The sequence below is a fragment of the Ascaphus truei genome, chromosome 3 (assembly GCF_040206685.1).
Source record: "Ascaphus truei isolate aAscTru1 chromosome 3, aAscTru1.hap1, whole genome shotgun sequence".
Lineage (NCBI taxonomy): Eukaryota > Metazoa > Chordata > Amphibia > Anura > Ascaphidae > Ascaphus > Ascaphus truei.
In genome coordinates, this window is record NC_134485.1 from 349,961,495 (window position 1) to 349,980,938 (window position 19,444).

At 38.4% G+C, this 19,444-nt stretch overlaps 1 protein-coding gene across 1 annotated transcript; it reads left to right on the forward strand.

Moving 5' to 3' along the window:
- Positions 1–3,390: 3,390 nt before the first annotated feature.
- LOC142490084 (keratin, type II cytoskeletal cochleal-like) lies at positions 3,391–11,000 on the forward strand. The gene is made up of 9 exons (XM_075591878.1): positions 3,391–3,905; positions 4,734–4,942; positions 5,055–5,115; positions 5,589–5,684; positions 5,992–6,156; positions 6,411–6,536; positions 8,863–9,083; positions 9,362–9,390; positions 10,150–11,000. The coding sequence occupies exons 1-9, from the start codon at positions 3,450–3,452 to the stop codon at positions 10,272–10,274; spliced, it is 1,488 nt and encodes a 495-aa protein (XP_075447993.1). The 5' UTR covers positions 3,391–3,449; the 3' UTR covers positions 10,275–11,000.
- Positions 11,001–19,444: the final 8,444 nt, after the last annotated feature.

The following is a 19,444-nucleotide window of genomic DNA, read 5'->3' on the forward strand; positions in this document are numbered from 1 at the left end:
TTCTGAGCATGCGCAGTTACACCAAGATTGCGATCAAGCATTTCTCCTGCAGACGCATTATTTATTTATTTATTTCCCACTCAAGAGGCTTGCGCATGCGCAGTTCGCGCTCCATTGGCCAGCCTTGCATTCCACTTGCCTCAGACGCCCTCTCAGATTGAGATACACGCGACGGAGGTTCTTGCTCAGCAAAAACGAGACAGCACACAAAGGTAGTAGTTCAAAAAACTGTATTGAAGTACGTGGCACACACAATGACGTTTTGGTCCTCACAGAGGGACCTTTCTCAAGGGAGTGAGAAACATATTGTTTTACAACATATTGACAGAACCTGTGAAGAAAACATTGGCATCCCTGAGATTCCTGTGAAATATGCTTAAAGGATCTCTCTCTCTCTCTCTCTCTCTCTCTCTCTCTCTCTCTCTCTCTCTCTCTCTCTCTCTCTCTCTCTCTCTCTCTCTCAGACACACACACTCACACACTCACACACTAACTAACTACCATTTGCAATAAAATCAGCAAGTGGCATTCTTCAAAGAAAAAATAGGAAAGATTTGAAAATATTGAGGGTGACGACATTATTGTTGTTGACATGATCATTGCAGCTAACACTAAAAGTGAGCATATCACCATATAACCCCTCCTTCCCTCTCATATCCCCCCCCCCCTCTCTCACCTCACCCGAAGCCCTGCTTGTGGAGTGGGGTGTGCAGAATTAGTTCAAGCCATATCCAGAAATAGTACTACCCAGGTGGCTGAAAACAGATGTTGGGCCTGACTTCAGGCGGATACTATTTTCTGGGATTAGGCCACTGGGGTGAGACCCCCTTCACCTCTGGTCTTGGACAGATGTATCTGTGCTCACCCTGGTAGGTGGCCCTTACGGTAGGGTAGAAGCTAAATGAAGTACTTGATGTAAAATATGGCTATTGGCTGATAAATCTCGACTGTTCTGTACTTTCAACATACTGGCGGTCAGTTAAAAATGTCACGGGCTACCATTTGCAATAAAATCAGCAACTGACATTTAAAAAAGGTACAAAATATTAAAGATTTGGAAATATTGAAGGTGTCGACATTATTGTTGATGACATGATCATTTCAGCTAACACAAAAAAGTGAGCATAACATCATATTAGAAAATATTTGGGGCAAAGCACGAGAACTCAATGTCAAGCTCAACAAAGACAAGCTGCAATGCGATGTGGAATAATTGCACAACACGAGATCCCAATATGTCATCAAAACATACGAAGGTTTAAATCAATCACAGAGATGCCATCTCCATAGACAATAAAGCCTGCATGGGATAATCAGATATCTTGCTAAATACATACCAGTAAAAGCAATTATTATAACAGCACTCCGGATACTACTTTGCAAGCCCATAGACCGACAGTGGCATCAGAATAACAAAAAGTTTAAAGGACCAAATAGAGTGCAATTTCTACAGCAGCAGTCTTATGTTTCTTTTAATCAAGGAATTCGTGTGATGCTCAAAAAAAACAATAAATAGCAGATTAGAGTGTATATAAACAATATAACAAATGTGTGCAAATAGTACCCCTCCGGTATGTATGTAGAGGTATAAATGTATATAAACCCCAAAGATATGACGTTTTAACTGGATAAATCCCGCGTAGCCCAGCAGTAAGGATTATACATTTCTTAATGTCCAGAACATGAACCGTCAATATAAACTTGTTGATACCTTATTTTGATCATCTGGGGAAGATTTCCAAGGACTCGCTTCAAGATGTGCAGCGCCCTGGTTGATGCTCCGTTTTTCCTGGGGTACTTGGTGTGCCTCCGCTTGTGGCTGGAAACAGAAAATAGAAGAAGAAAGGTAGAGCACTACTTAATGGTGGAGTAAAAAATGATCAGAGAAAAGCTTTTCCATCAATAAAGGTAGAAAAATGTATTGGATCATGAAAATGAACATGAGCAGACAAGCCCACATCTACGCGCTTTGCGCTTCAGCGCTTTATCAATGTAAAAACGACATACTCACCATAGTGTTTTTAATTCCTCGGACAATCCGCCACCATCATTCTACTCCCCCAACCATTGGAGGATGGTCAGAGTACGGAAAAGAGCGTGACGTCAGCACCTGCAGAAATAATAACGTTGTTATTTTATTTAATGATTTTTTATTTTTTTTCTGTTTTATGTCACTGGAGTGTTAATAAAGTTTTCAAATTCAATATCCCTGCTCGGGCATGCTGATTTCACATGCTTTTGCATCCTCGGACCATCCTACAATGGTTAGGGGAGTAGAATGATGGCAGTGGTGGATCCGGGGGATTAAAAGGCACTTCGGTGAGTACAGATGCAGCCACCAGTATCCGATCACTTGCCTGGGTAAAAACTAAGGCATCTCACAGTAAATGCCTAAACATGCCTCAACATTTCTGTGAGATTACTAATGGCTCATCAGATTGACACAGCAGGGGTCCCTGCAGTCCCATTCAGTTTGAATGGGACTGCAGGGACCCCCAGCTGTGTTAATCTAATGGGCCATTAGTCTGGCTGCAGAAATCTCACAGAAATGTTGCAGTTTATTGGGTGATTGCCCCAGATTTTCCAAGGCAAATGATCTAATACTGGTGGCTGCATAGGTATGCAGTTTTTACCTTGATAAAGCACTGAGGCACGAAATGCGTAGGTGTGGGATAATCTGCTCATTTACATTTTCATGATCCAATACATTTTTCTACCTTTGTTGATCAAAACGCTTTTATCTGATCATTTTTTTGTCCACCATTAGGTAGTGCTCTTCCTTTCTTCTTATATTTTATGTTTCTTTTATCCCAAATATCGAAGTCATGCAGACACACCCAAGATGGACTTGAGAACATACAGTATCTAATTAGTCTTCAAAAAGAAATGTTGCAAAACATCAAAGCAAGTAATTTAGGAGTAGATAAGTGCAAGAATAAAGATCATAAGCAGTGTTGTATTGGATGCAAATTAGTCAGCAAATTGTTAATGTCATCGTTAACTGTTTTCCAACAGGCAGAGCCCCTGAAGTCTCACTCTGTTTTGCACACAGAGCCTATTGGAAAGTACCGTATGAGCTGATTTATTTACATGTACCTGTAACGCAAAATACTATTGTATTTAACCCAGGAGATAACATTTGTCTGTGGAATTACATCTTTAATACCTGGGGTCAGAAAGGTACCATGTTGAAAGAGTGCAACCGAGTGCAACCGAGATCCTTCATACTTTGCTTTCAATTAAGATAGGTGATTGAGATGTAATAATGACAGCAATCCAGGCTCATAGTAGGCAATTATAGGCTCTTAGTCTACTTTAGTAGCCCAACCCATTTCAGGGTGAATATAAAAGGGGTAAGTCTCTGTTATAAACTCAGAGGGACTTACGAAAAGCTCACAAAACACCCAGCTCCAATACCGCATTGTCCTTGCGATTCTTACAGAAGCAAGATGTCTCATCAATCTCATCAATCTACACATAGCAGCTCAGGCTCTGGGCACAAGAATTTCAGCTCATCCTCAGCTTGTTTATCATCTTTCAGCAAACACAGTGGGAGCTCATTCACTTCAAAGAAAGTATCCATGGGACACAAAGCGCTACCTTGTTTTGGAAGCAAAAGTGTCTATAGTCATGGATCAGGTGGACATAAGATGTCAATTGGAAGTTGTCGACCAGTGGGAAGTGGACATGGATATGGAGGATATGGTGGTGGATATGGTTTTGGTGGATCTGGCTATGGATTTGGGGGATCATCTTGCTCTGCAGGCATCACCAATGTTACTGTGAACCAAAGTCTCTTGGCCCCACTCAATTTGGAGATTGATCCAAACATCCAGAGAATGAGGACAGATGAGAAGGACCAAATCAAGGGTCTCAATAATCAGTTTGCCTCCTTCATTGACAAGGTAAGGAAAATATGCTCAGCATCCTATATATTGGAAAAGGGGCTATATCATGTCCTGACTTAAATAACCTACTGTACATTAAACAAGATATGGAAAATGATCATCAAATAAACATGGCATAGAAAATATTTTTTTGGTGTAAGAGTTTTATATTTGTTAACACTATCTAAACTGTTCAAATATTATAGATTATAAACTCCCTGTGACAGAGATTCACTTTCCTGTTCTGTATGTTTGTTGGTTGCCTTATTGTGTTATAATAATGTACCTTATATCCTACTATTTATTTTATATGCTGTAGCACTACAGTATGTACATTGTTTATTCTACATACATTTTTCATATTAAAAACAATTAAACAGCTTCTTGATATCATCATTTACAATGGACATACAAAAATCACTTCATATGTCATTAAGATGCAACTACAGGTTAAAATCTCTTTACTGCGAAGGGAAAAGTAAAATGTGACAAAATTATGAAACCCTGATGAAGGTGTCTGCCTGCCCCGAAACATTGGAAGCTGCCATGACTTTTTTAAGTCATAAAATTACACTTTTTGTTACCTTTTTGACTGCTTTAATATTTTGGTGTTTTTGCTCATAAAATTAGGAAGAACATTTTAATTTGTCATATTTTATAATAGATTTCCATCTATATTTCAATGTTTTTATTTAAATCTATTTATTTTCTGAACAGGTCACCATTGGCAAGAATTGACAATTTCAAAATACTCATTTTTATTTTTATTCAAAGAAATTTAGGTGTTGCAAACAAATATAACCATTTTCACAATTCTTTATATATTTACATTTTTATGTGTCCTAGGTGCGCTTTTTAGAGCAACAGAATAAAATGCTGGAGACAAAGTGGTCTCTTTTACAAGACCAAAGAACTGCTAGATCTCAAATTGAACCTCTCTTTGAGGCCTACATTAGCAGTCTCAGGAGACAGCTGGAGAATCTGGGATGTGAAAGAGCGCGCCTGGATGCAGAAAGGAGGAATATGGAGGAATCAGTAGAAGAATTCAGAAGAAAGTATGTAAATTAGGAGACATGTTGGTTCTCTAAACACTGCAAAATACCATCAAATCCATATACAGTACTAATCTAAAAACACACCACTTAATAAAACTTTCTTACCCAATAGATATGAAGAGGAAGTCAACCGACGCACAGCTGCAGAGAATGAATTTGTTGGGCTTAAGAGGGTAAGTGTCAAGTGACAAACTGTACAAAATGTTTGTCTTTTTTCATAAAAGTAATAATGTAACTTTGAATCAGTAAAATATTTATTTCAGAATATTAAAGCAGCATTTCCTCTTGCCCATTTTTTTTTATTGTTTTAATAAATAGAGCAGTTCCTTACATTGCAATTATCTACTGTAAGCTGCCATTAGATTTATTCCCCCGTGATGGATCAGTGAAGATCTGGATTCCCAGAGCATGCAATATGGCTGCCTATTTCAAAAGATGAAGTTGCGGGACTTCCTAAATGGTTGATATAGGAACCCTATGAAGTTTAGTACATTCAAAAGCATTAATAGAGAGTGCGGGGAAACTAATTTGTTTTAAAAAACCTCATATAGGATTTTAAATTAAATGCAGTTTTAATATAAGAAACATTGTATTATAAGGCCTAACATTGACTGAATATACTTATCTATTTGTATCTTCCCTGTAGGAAGTTGATGCTGCTTTCATGAGCAAAGCTGAATTACAAGCAAGGGCGGACTCCCTGTCTGATGAGATCAACTTCCTGCGCACTCTGTTTGATGCGGTATAAATATGGAGATCCATAATCATCTTATTCTTTCAGTTGTTGAACAACAGACCTGGTACCATTTTCCTAAAATAAGGAATAATGATTTTACACCACATACTTTGAAATGGATACTCTCCTTTCTGTATAAGAATTAGAACTTAATTTCTAACATCTAAAACATGTAAACATCTTTTTTTGTATATCTGGCAGTATAATTTCTTGTACAAATTTGGGGAACAAAGGACAGTAGAACAATATGTGTTTGAAAATCTATCTTTCAAAATAAAGGTTTATCATACTGTACCCGTTCTCTACTTTACAGGAAATATCTCAGCTTCAGGCTCAGATCTCAGATACATCAGTCCTTGTTTCCATGGATAACAGCCGAGACCTGGATCTGGATGGCATCATTGCTGAGGTCAGATCTCAATATGAGGATGTTGCTAACAGAAGCAGAGCTGAAGCAGAGGCCACGTACCAATCAAGGGTGAGTCTATAGAAGGCAAATTCAAACAGTCCCAATCTAAAGTTTTACATATAGATAACATACACATGATATATAGTACTCTACTGAAATATAATAGCCACATTATACTAATTGTAAAACTGTATATTGTTCATAAGTTTCGGAATCCACCATAATTGCTTAAATATAAGATCATCACGCTATTTGGTTTTAGATACAATTAGATGCTTCACACCAATGCTTCAATCTATTCTCACATGATTTGTTCTCTTCAGTACGAGGAGCTGCGTTCCACTGCAGGTAGTTTTGGAGATAATCTACGCAACACTAAACAGGAGATTGCTGAGCTCAACCGCCTGATTCAGAGACTTAAGGGAGAAATTGAGAGTGTGAAAGATCAGGTAAAAAAACACATGTATAATAGGTATTATTGATTAAAAAACAAAGTTTGCTTCCTTAATAATACTTCCCAACTCTGCCCTCTTTCAAGCAAAACAAACCTACTTTTCTTCACTAATCAACAAGCACAAGTCAAATCCATGCCGAATCTTCTCTGACTGTGAAGCCCTACTCAGACCACCCTCTGCTAACTGTTCTTCATCCCCCATCTCACCTCAGGACTTTGCCGACTATTTCAAGGAAAAGGTGAAACCCATCCCTTATGTATCCTCCTCCCATCCTACACCTCTTCCTAACTCTCCTCCTGCATTCCTTGACTCGTTATCAGCTGTCACAGTGGAGGATGTGCCGTTGCTGATATACTCTTCTCCCTCTTCCACTGGCCCTCTTGACCCATTCCCTCCCATCTCCTAAAACCTCTTGCTCCTACTATAATCTCTACGCTCACACACATTTTTAACTCCTCCTCTATTCTGGTACCTTTTCATCTTCCTCAAACATCCAACAGTCACATCATTACTCAAAAACAGTAAGCTTGACCCTACCCGTCTTTCTAACTACCGACCTGTCTCCTCCTGCCTGTTGCCTCCAAACTCCTTGAATGTTTTGTATTTGCTTGCTTGCTCCATTTTCTCAACACCTATTCTCTCCTAGACCCTCTACAATCTGGCTTCCGCACTGCTCACTCCACTGAAACATCCCTCACTAAAATAACTAATGACCTCTATGCTGCCAAAGACAGAGGTCATTACACTCTGCTCATGTTACTCCACATCTCTGCAGCATTCAATACTGTTTACCACCCTCTTCTCCTTCACATTCTCCATGCACTTGGCATTTGTAACAAAGCTTTATCCTGGATCTCCTCTTACCTCTCCCATCGTACTTTCAGTGTCTCTTTTGCGAACACCTCCTCCTCTATCGATCTGTCTATGGGATACCCCAGGGCTCTGTCCTGGGACCGCTTCTCTTTTATTTTTACACACTCTCTCTAGGTGACTTAATCACATATATTGGGTTCACATATCACCTCTGTGCTGATGACATACAAATTTACTTTTCTACCCCTGAACTTACACCTGCTGTACAGACTAAAGTTTCTGAATGACTCTCGGCTATATCATCCTGGATGGCCCTCCGCCGACTTAAACTTAACATGGTAAAACCAGAGTTCCTCATACTTCCTCCTAAACCTGGCCCTATTTCCTCCTTCCACATTACTGTTGGAAGTACTATAATTTACCCAGTAGCCAAAGCACACTACCTAGGGGTCACACTCGACTCCTCTCTCACATTTTCTTCTCACATTCAAAATGTAGCAAAAAACTGTAGTTTTTTCCTCTGCAATATTACCAAGATACTCCCTTTCTCTGTTGCTCGACTGCAAAAACTTTGACACAGACCCTATTTCTCTCCCATCTCGACTACTAAAACCTCCTGCTTTCTGGCCTTCCTGCCTCTCACCCGTCTCCCCTACAATCTATCCTAAATGCTGCTACCAGGATCGCTCTACTATTTCCGAAATCTGTATCAGAGTCTCCCCTGCTCAAAACCCTCTCCTGGCTTCCTATCAAATCTTGTTACACACACTCAATTCTCCGCCTCACTTTTAAAGCTTTATACTCTTCTGCTCCTCCTTACATCTCAACCCTAATTTCTCACTATTCACCATCCTGACCCACGTTCTGCTCAAGGATGTCTTCTCTCTACCCCTTTTGTATCTAAAGCCCTCTCTTGCCTTAAACCCCTTTCACTCCCCACACCTCAAGAATGCCCTTCCCGTCAATGTCCGACTAGCACCCTCTCTATCCACATTTCAGTCCCACCTCAAAACACACCTGCTTATAGAATCATATGAGTAGCTCCATGGCTGAAAATTTACACCTCATACATTGACCTTGGCCCCATGCAGACACTTACCAGAATGCCTTCCATTCTTCTTGCCAACAAATAAGATTGTAAGCTCTTCGGAGCAGGGACTCCTTTTCCTAAATGTTACTTTTATGTCTGAAGCACTTCTTCCCTTCATGTGTTATTTATATTATTTGTTATTTATATGATTATCTCGTGTATATTATTGCTGTGAAGCGCTACGTACATTAATGGCGCTATATAAAGACATACAATTCAATATATGAGATAAAATTAAATGTAAATGATATATTATAATACATATTTACTCATTCTAAAATGAAGAATGGAAGTATTATAAGAGGATTTGGCTGTTTGTCCATTTGTTAACTATATTAAATAGTTGCAATCCTTGCAAAATGTTACATTTATTAATGTATAGTGCAAGAATCTTTTATTTACTTTGTGTTTTACCAGCGTGCTAGACTAGAAGGTGCCATAACTGAGGCTGAGGAACGTGGGGAGATGGCCGTCAGAGATGCCAAGTGTAAACTGACTGAGTTGGAGGATGCTCTGCAGAAAGCTAAACAGGACATGGCTCGCCAGCTCCGTGAGTACCAGGAGCTGATGAATGTGAAGCTGGCTCTGGATATTGAGATCACCACCTACAGGAAACTGCTGGAGGGAGAAGAGTCCAGGTGAGTGAAGATTATGCAGCATGTAGACACACTGTCAATATAGAAATGTCTTTTTATCTGAATAATTAAAGAATATATATATATTAAACAAACACATACTGTAGGACTGCCAGCTCTACCGTTTCATAAACATAATTCATACAATATACACAAAATGTTATCCTCTGATGGAAGTTTCCATACAGTACATAGTGTACAGTAAATAATAGTTATGTGTCATGTAGAAATGTGACTGAAATTGTAAACTAACTTTAACAAATGTTCTATCTTCATTTCAGGCTGGGCGGAGACGGTTCTGTTAGCATCTGTAAGTAAAGGGGTGATTCATTTTTGTGTTTGTATACTATTCCAACTATTTAAATCTGAAACCAAGAAAGAACTAAAGTTTCACATGCATTAAAAGAATAGAGGTGTTATCTGCTAGTTGAACCACTTTGCTGGAAGATGCCTAGTGACAGTATATAAAATATTTTTTTTTTCAATCTCAAGATTTAAACTCCCTTTGTCTTTTATTATACTCCTGTCCTGGAACAAATGTTAAGCTTTACATTAAGTTTTCATTTCCTACATACTGTCATTTCCACTAACATTTCCAGTAACTAGTAACTGGTTTAGTACATTTGACTCAATTGCATACGCTTACATTTGCACTTCCATGGGCTTTGAAAGGAAGAGTCACCTTTCAAGCTCTATGGAAGTGCAAATTTAAGAGTATGCTATTGAGTCAAATGTACTTATCTAGTTAATTCAGTATTTTACATTTGACACAGATCTACCTGCCAGGGAAGATTACACCAACTCAGATCTGAAATAGTGAAAAGGAATACAAAATAAACCATTTATATGAAAAAGATAATACTGAACATTCCATCTTACTTCCTACAGTATTTCTTTTATAAAAGCCTACCAATTGCTATTTGGGAAGAAAAAGAAGGACAGAACACTTCAATATATTGATACTAAAATACATGTTAAATATTAGCTCCGATTTTAGGGTGAAATCATACTTGGTTAATATTTATTTTAAAAATGTTTCTTCTTTAACACGTTGCTTGTTTCTTTACAGCTGTGCTTCACTCTAGTACTGGAGCATCACACTATGGTGGAAGTGGACACCACCACAAGAGCAGATGTAGCACTGGCAGTGTTTCCCAAGGAAAACATAGCTCAGGACATGGACAGTCCTGCTAAAATGGAATTAGCTAATTAATAGATTACTTTTGGCTGCTTCTACATGTTCTAGTTCACCACAAAACCCATAGTATCACATTAAACCATTGATATCACATCTAGGCTAGTACAAAAAGTACTGTGTTTACTATAAGACAATTTTATTGAGAATTAAATTTTGAAACATGAATCTAGTACAGTTATAGAAACCTGGTTACTCTGTTTGATACCATTAATGTTATTATAATAAGTGGTATAACAAAAAGACCAGATAGTCAGTATATTTTGTTATTGAAACCATTAATGTGAAGCTATTAACCCAATGTGAAGTCATTAATACTGTATGCAAGATTATCTGTCTGGGAATTTCTGCATTCTTCTGATAGAATCACTGAATGATTTTCAAACCTTGGCATTGTTCACTTTCTTTACAGATGCATTAAAAATGGTCCATGGATTTTCCACTAAAGTACCGCAGTATGTCTGAAACTGTAAACAAGTAATTGATTTTCAAAGCAATCACACAGAAATTAATTTTGTGAACAATATCATGTAATTTATATCAAAGCACTCGATATGAAAATTAATGTAATATTTGACTGTATTCAATATTAAAACATTTATTAATTAAAAATAATTAATTTCACATGTTAACTTAGTACAACAGATTGTTTTAAATTATTAATTACCAATTGGTTTTGCTTGAATTTGTCATACTTGAGTTTGTGGAAAATGTAGAATTAATTAAATTTATCTTAGCCTAATCACAATTGTTAATTATATTGTTAATTCTTTAAACTGAAACATAATCTATTTTTCCGTCTGTTCAATAAACTGCTATTTTTCATGCTAAGGATTGGTACCAATGTTTCCTATTTAATTGCACATTCATTAGAAACCTTAAACATAATAAGTCTGAATTAGCCTGCAACATAAGAACAGTTTTATTTTTATTTTAACGTATTGCACAGTAAATGGGTTTACTTTTAAAAACAAATCAAACACGACTGAGACACACACAAAATACATTAAGTTTTACTTTTATTTGGGAAAGCATCAGAATTAGTTTTTATTCCTTATCCAATTAATTTTAAGTTGTATGAATGGCTGAATGTCTCACAGAAAAATAATGAATGACTTGTACTATGTGCAAACTGTATGATAGGGAAATCCTAAATGAGACATTTAGTGGCTGGTTGGGTCATAAACATGTTTCTATAGTTATTTTCTATTTTTCATCTTGAAAAGTTGAGTAGTCCGTTGGGTGATGACATAATGTTTTTACAAACTTTAAAGTGACAGTTCACAATTCATCAATATACACGGTTGGAAAAAAAACATATTCATGAATAAAATACCCCCTTTTAGTTAGTGTGGAGAACAGACAGAATCCTCTATTTTCCCTTTGATTAAGTAATATTGCTGAAATGAAGATACTGTTGAAATTACTTAATTGGACAAGGAGAGGTCTCTGGAGAATGATTGAATGCAATGTTCTGTTTCCATTTTGTCTGATTTGTTATGTTTTTAGTATCCATTTTGTGTGTAAGAATGGGGTGTGAGTGAGTTTTGCTCTTGGCAGATTTACGACTGTGTCTGAAGTAACACTCACATTCCCGGTAACACGAACTGTCTGGTTCCTATAGAGTACTGTTTGAATCTAGTTGTAACCAGGTTTTAATGATCTGTAAAATGATTGGTTTAAGAATTAAGGAGTGGTTAGTATAATCTGCCTAGTAACACATTTTAGACAAAGGAAATGACATTTATTAAAAAGCCTGCTTGGACACTCCCTGGCAGAGAGTCTCATTTTGACTTTTGAAAATGTACGATCATATACTGTGCTGTACGTATAGACAATAAAATACTTATTATCAATGAACCCTGTTTGTGAATTTGCAAACACTAGCACCTGGTTCAGGCCTTTCAATCTGAGATGGTGTATTAATGTCTTAGGAATTATCTGTATGGTATATTATTGAGACATTGCATGGAATGATTACTTGTGTACTCCAAATAAGAATTCACATCCACCTTTTTAAATTGAGTCTTGGTTACAATGTGATGATCCATTGCCTCCAAATGGAGATCTAAAACATTAATCCCTATGGTACTGGTCTCACTCCTAAGGATGATATCCTGATCATCCTGATCATTCCTGTTCATAAAGGAGATAGACACCATCAGGTCTTACCCTGACCCGGACCAAATTATCAGAATATCGTCAATATATCTCCCATAGTATACAATATATTGGTGAAACCTTTTGTTGACCCGTACAAATCCCTCCTCCCACAAACCCATAAAAAGACTTGCATAGTTTGGAGTGAATCATGTACCCATGGCCATCCCATTGGTCTGGATATAGTACTCTCCCTCAAACAGAAAATAATTATGGTACAAAATGAACTTAATACTATAAATAATAAATTCCTGTAACAGGGACAGGGATGCTCAGCTCTTGGGAGTACCTTGTGTACTGGTTCTCCAGCGGGGCGTAGGAGCTGCGCCACAGTGGATACCCTGGGTGGCACAACACTGGTCATCTACTTGGTGTAACACTGTGTTCACCACAAACAAGGCAGGACCCCGGTACTGAGGTGTGAATGGGTAGAAACGTCACCCACAGCCACGGGCGCAAAAGAAGTGAACAATCAGATGGGGAAGAAGAGGTAGGCACACACAAAAGGAAGAGATAGATCTAACAAAAGAAATCTTTAATATAAGCAAAATACAGCTAAGCAATGAATAACTATCAGTCTTGAATAGAGGGTTAAAATTTGCCCCTACCATTGGACCAAGCTCCTTTGATCTCTTTATAGACGCTAATAAGTAGTTAAGAAAGCTCACAATAAAATAAAAAGTTTTAAAAAGAAAATTTGATCCTCCTCATCCAATATCGACAGCACCAACACCTGAGTCAAATGATGCTTTTAAACACACTAACCTTAAAAACAAATCAACTTTTTATCCCAGTTACAATAAAGGCAACTTTTTAGACACATTTTATCACCTAATAACCAAGGATTTTGAGACATTGCCAATAAATAGCCAAAAGAAAAAGCAGGTAAAAACAATCTTACAACTAAACAGAGAGAGACCCTAAAACAAATCTCTGATAATACAGAATTGGTCATTAAACCTGCACATAAAGGAGGAGGCACGGTTGTAATGGATCATAGTAATTACCTAGAAGAGTCGGACAGACAATTGAATGACTCTAAAACATCTAAAAAAATGCCTAGTAACCCAAAAAAAGATATTCTTAAAGAACTTAACGAGCTACTGGTAGAAGGCAAAGATAAAGGTATTCTGAATGACAGCGAATTTCTCTTTTTAATACCATTCATCCAAAGATTCCAATCTTTTATTTTTTACTTACAGTAAGAACCACAAAAATGTTAATAGACCTCCTGGAAGACCAATAATAGCAGGAATTTAATCTGCTACATCTCATCTATCAAAGTATATTTTCACATTCCTACAGCCATATGTCACTAATCTACCCTCATTTATCAGAGACACCCCCTATATTTTAAATAATATTAAGTGGCAGGAGAAATACATTCTATGTACAGTAGATGTATCTTCCCTGTACACCGTAATCAACCATGACCATGGGTGTGCAGCAGTAGAACGTCTTTTAAAAGAAAAACAACTTTTAAAAACAGAGCAAATCAATTTTATTATTGGAATATTCTATCACACAACTATTTTCTTTTTAATAACCCATTTTATCTCCAGAAATGTGGGACCACCATGGTTGCTAGGTTTGCGCCAAGTTACGCTAATATTTTTTTAAGGGATGTGGGAAAATGGCTATATCCTGCACAACAATCCCTTTGGCGTGAACCTGGCCCTGTGGCAGCGCTATATTGATGACATTATTTTTATATGGAATGGAGAAGATGTATTATGAAAGGTGTGAAACCAACACATTGAACTTATAACCTGCATGTGTGTCTACAAACAATGAATAAGTGTTAATTAGCAATTAAAATCATTATAACATGATATTTTCAAAACACGTGACGTAAATATTCATATACATTGTTTAGACAAAGTTAAACAGAGGTTTAGAATTCAAATAATTATGACGCAAACAACTGTCTGCAATAGGAGTTGTATTTAGCGATTAATGATAATAAGTATTAAATTATTTAAGCATGTTGATGTATTAAGGTACTTTTCAAGCTTCAGTTTTTTACATAAAATAATTTTTTTTAATTTAAACAAAATGTGCATCAATAGAATCTGTACAATGGCAAGTTATTAGTTAAACTCAATATCGATCCATTGTCCTGTAATCAATTGCTTGGGCAGGGTTATTAAATTCAGTTATTGCACGGCATTGTGTCCAGTGAAGTCCTGGAATCTTATTGAGTGGGCAGTTACTAGATACAATTGGTACCCTGCTAGAGAAATGCCGGGGATAAAAAAAATAACAGAAGAGGAAGAATGTGTAACTTTGATAATGCTTTATACATTATAAACATTATGTAATTAAATGCAAAATGTAGGGCATGATTATTGTTATGAGTACAAACAATTTTGGCATAAGCAAAAATATATTTATTTTTGTTTACAAACATGTCTCATATTTGTAACGCTTGCACTCACCACGAACAAGGCAGGACTCCGGTACTGAGGTGGGAAAGTATAGAACTGCACACCCACAGCAGCGGGGGCTTGCCTGGGAAGTGGATTGTCAACGTAGCCAGGTCTGGGTTGGAGAGAGTGGGTTAGTCCAGATACATGTCGGTCGTGGGGCGGAGCCAGCAGCCTAGTAGATGTCCGTTGTGAAGGTTTGGAGTCAGTGGGGTAGTAGGGAGTCCAATAGCCATGGTCAGGGATGGAGAAGTGCGGGTAGTCAGAGGCAAGCCGGGGTCGTTATCCATAGAGAGTCCAATAGTCAAGACGGGTAGGTACACGTGAGTTCAACTGGAAACAAGAAAGATAAGGCACAAGGCAAGGCAAAGCAGGAACGCAGGAACGCAGGAACACAAGGCTCAAGGGCTTATGCTCAGCAATGAATGACTGAGCATGCAGGGTTTAAGTAGAAAGGCTAGAGAAATCAGTGCGAGAGGCGGAGTGGAGGCGTGGCCCCTGTGGGAGCAGGGATTGGACAGAGGATGCAGGAGACAGGTGAGCAGTGTTAACAGTGATAGGAATGTTGCAACGCAGCTGGGGTGCAGTGCATGAATGCCGCTTGAGTGCGCTGCGCGTGCCTGACGGATGACGTGAGCAGGAGGTGGGACCAAGCTCCATGATGTTTGTTGAAAGCCACCGTGTGCGCGCACGCTCTGTAAGTGGCGCGGAGGCATGTGGAGCAATAGGTAAGGAGGGGGCACATCGCAGGGGACGTGTTCCTTGATTCCTTACAATATTATCTGAACTGTTCCTTTATGAGGTTACTATAGGACTATCCCTTGATCCCGCTGAACTTAAAGATTCATGTACCCCGTATATAATCATAACATTAACAAGTCATATCTTAACACATAATTAATGTACGCGGTCATACTATTAGGTCAATAAGGTAAACACATTTTTTAAAAATAAGTTTGTGAAAGACCACGGAAGCACTAATCCAAAGTAATATGTCTCAGCTCCATTGACTCCATGCTTAAAACATATGTTTTCCATAATGGCTTTTATTTTCTAAGTGCCGTCTTGCCGCTCATCAGCAGCTTCTCCCCACCTTCTTGTCAACTTTTTGTGGCAGGATGATTTGGAGAAGAAATCTCAATTCTAAAGTGATGATCAGCCGCGATAAACTGATCGGGGCTTATAGAATTGAGCGTGTTTGAAAAACTGGCGATCAGTGCCGAAAAGTGGCTTATCGCCACGCATGTGCCGATTTTTTTTTCCGCGAAAAAAACCCAGCGATTTTTGCTCTTATCACCAGCTTATCGGGGCTTACTGAATCGCTGTAGACTTTTTGGGCGAGAAGCTAGCGATAAGTGGCTTATCGCTGCTTACTGCATGAGGCCCTAACACTCTCTCGCAATCTCTCTAACACTCTCTCCTCACCATATTTCAATTTCTTAGCAAATCAAGATTTAGGTCGAATTTAAGAATGTAAGAATAATGGCTAGTGGTGGAATTACATACATTAGTACACATTTTTAAATGCTTTTTTAAGTTAGGCGATTCAATTTTTTTTCCAAAACAATCCTGGAATATTCATATTGTGAATAAATCCCTTATTCCCCTCTAATTTGAATGTTGGTGAATAATTTACCCATCTCTACTAATTATATGCAAAAACAATGACTGTTAGTTATCTGATTAACAAAGGCTTAACACCAATTTTAGTTAACACAACCTTGCATTAGCTTTAAATAACGACTCGCGCTTAAGCAAAATTATATTAGCAGATCATTTGAATACACTTTGCATATCAAAATTGTAATTTCCAAGGTACCGTATCTTAGGTGTGAACCTTTTTGTGCATAGTTTTCTCTCAATCTATTATATAAATGGGTATTTGGTGAAGTATATACTGTATGTCACTTGGTACACTGCAAAAGAGACTCTGTTAGGGTAATACCTCTTTTGCATACAATCATTAGCACTAACATGTATTTACTTGCCCATTTCTGGATTAGAACTGAACTTAATATTATGCTATTAAACTTTGAAGATACGTTAGCACTTAACAAGGTGTTAACTTAACATGACTTTCTCCCACTCTCCGCTGTCTCTCTCACACTCTACCCTCTCTCTCTCTCACTAACACTCTTCTGTTTCTCTCATTCCCTATTCTCACCTGTTCTCTCTCACACTACCCCCTTCCTCTTACAATTTTATCCTATCTCTTTCACTTGTTCTAGTCTCTCTCATACTCCCTTCCCTCTCTCATTCTCCTCCCCTCTCACTCCCACTCCCCAACTCTTTGTCACATGCTCTCGTTCTCTATCACACCCAGCCTATCTTTCTCTCTCTCAAACACACACCATCACTCTGACTCACACAACCGCCTCTTCTCTCTCATATTCCCCCCCCCCCCCACACACACTCTCACTCCCCACCCCAAGACCTGCCTGTTGAGCGGGATGTGCAGAATTAGTTCAAACCATACCCAGAATTACGATGGCTTGATTTTAGTACATTTAAAGATTGGTAAGCGGTTTAAATTAATTAATTGTTTTGTTGGCTACTGGTTTTAATTAATTTATGTTTTTGTTGGCTACTGGTTTTAATTAATTAATTGATGTGACTACTGGTTTTATTTCTTTAATTGATGGGTTGGATAGGTGTTTATTTATTTATTATTGTGTATTTTTGGTCTTAATTCTTTTTATTAGGTTGACCATTGAGTGATATAGTGGCTTATCATGACCAAATAATAAGGGTATAATATACCACTTTATCTATATCTGGATAATAGTTATTTTGCCCATTACTGTACTGTATGTGTTGGGGTGGGGGGGGGGGTTGGTTGGCGGAGTGATTAATTCCAATGTTTTCCAATTTTTTTATTTGCCACAGGATTGGTACCAAAGGCCAGGGGTGACCACCTGAGGACACCCAGAAAACCACGGGGACCACCTGAGAACCCCCAGACAGCGGCAGGGACCACCAGAGGGCCCCCAGATAACTGCAGGGATCACCTGTGGACCCACAGACACCAGCGGGTACCACCTGAGGGCCCCCTGACACTAGTGGGGGCCACTCATGGCGACCACCCAAGGGTCCCCAGAAATCCGTGGGGTCCACCTGGGGACCCTATGACACCCACAGGGACCACCCGAGGGCCCCAGACACCCGAAGCCTCTGGTATCAATCATGTGGGGGTAGAGGAGGTGTGTATTAGTGTTTTTAAAGTTTATTGTGGGTAGCGGGGGTGGGTGAAGGGTGTATGTGGCCCTTGGTGGGTTGCTGGAGGGGTTAACCCCTTCATTGTCTTAGTGGTTGGCCGCTAAAGCAATGAAGTTGCTATTGTAACTGCATTTTTATTGCATCGGCTTAATACCGGGGGTCTCCGGTGCTCGTATTCATGTGTATCAGCTCCGGAGACCCTCGGCATCAATCCGATGCAGAAAAAAATAATTTTTTTTCTATGTCCTGTCACGCCGCTTCTCAGCAGGATCTCACCATCTTCATACCAACTTTTCCTGGATTTTTGGGAGAAACTCGCCATTTTGGAGCCACAATAGTCCTCGATAACATAATCACGGCTACTAGAAATGCACGAGTTTCAGAACCTGACGATAACTGGCTTATCGCCGCTCACCTGGTGTTTTTTTTATGACGGCTCAAATTTTGATGATTCATGTCTTTATCACCCACATATCAAGGTTTACTGAATAGCAGTAGGCATTTTGGATGATAAGTGCTCGATAAGTGACTTATTGATGCTAATAGCATAGGCCCCTAAAAGTGAGCATACCACCATATTAGAAAAGATTTGGCGCAAAGAACGAGAACAGAATGTCAAGCTCAACAATGATCAGCTGCAATGTGAAGTGGAAAGACAAGAAAATTTGCAAGGGATGATCAAATATCTTGCTAAATACATACCAGAATAAGCAGATATTATAACAGCAGTTAGGATACTACTTTGCAAGCCCATAGACAGACAGTGCCATTTAGAGTGCAATTTCTAAAGCACCAGTCTTATGTTTCTTTGATCCCAAATATCTTATAAAAGTTATGCAGACACTTCCAAGAAGGCTTTGGGAACATATCTAATGCGTCTTCAAAAAGAAATGCTCAAAATATCAAAGCGAGTAATTTAGGAGTAGATAAGTGCAAGAAGAAAGATCATAAGCTGTCTTGTATTGAATGCAAATTAGTCAACACATTGTTAATGTCATAGAAAACTGTTTTCCTACAGGCAGAGCCCCTGAAGTTTCACTCTGTTTTGCACACAGAGTTTTTGGGAAAGTACTGTATGAGATGGTTTATTTACATATACGTGTAACTCAAAAGACTATTTAACCCAGGAGATAACGTTTGTCTGTAGAATCACATCTTTAATACCTGGGGTCAGAATGGTACCATCGTTTAACAAGTGCCACCAAGGTCCTTCATACTTTGCTTTCTATTAAGATTAGAGGATTGAGATTTAATAATGTCAGCAATCCAAGATCATAAGACTTAATATACTTCAAAGTAGCCCAACCCATTTCAATGTGAATATAAAAGGGCTAAGTCTCTGCTATGAAATCAGCGGGACTCACTAA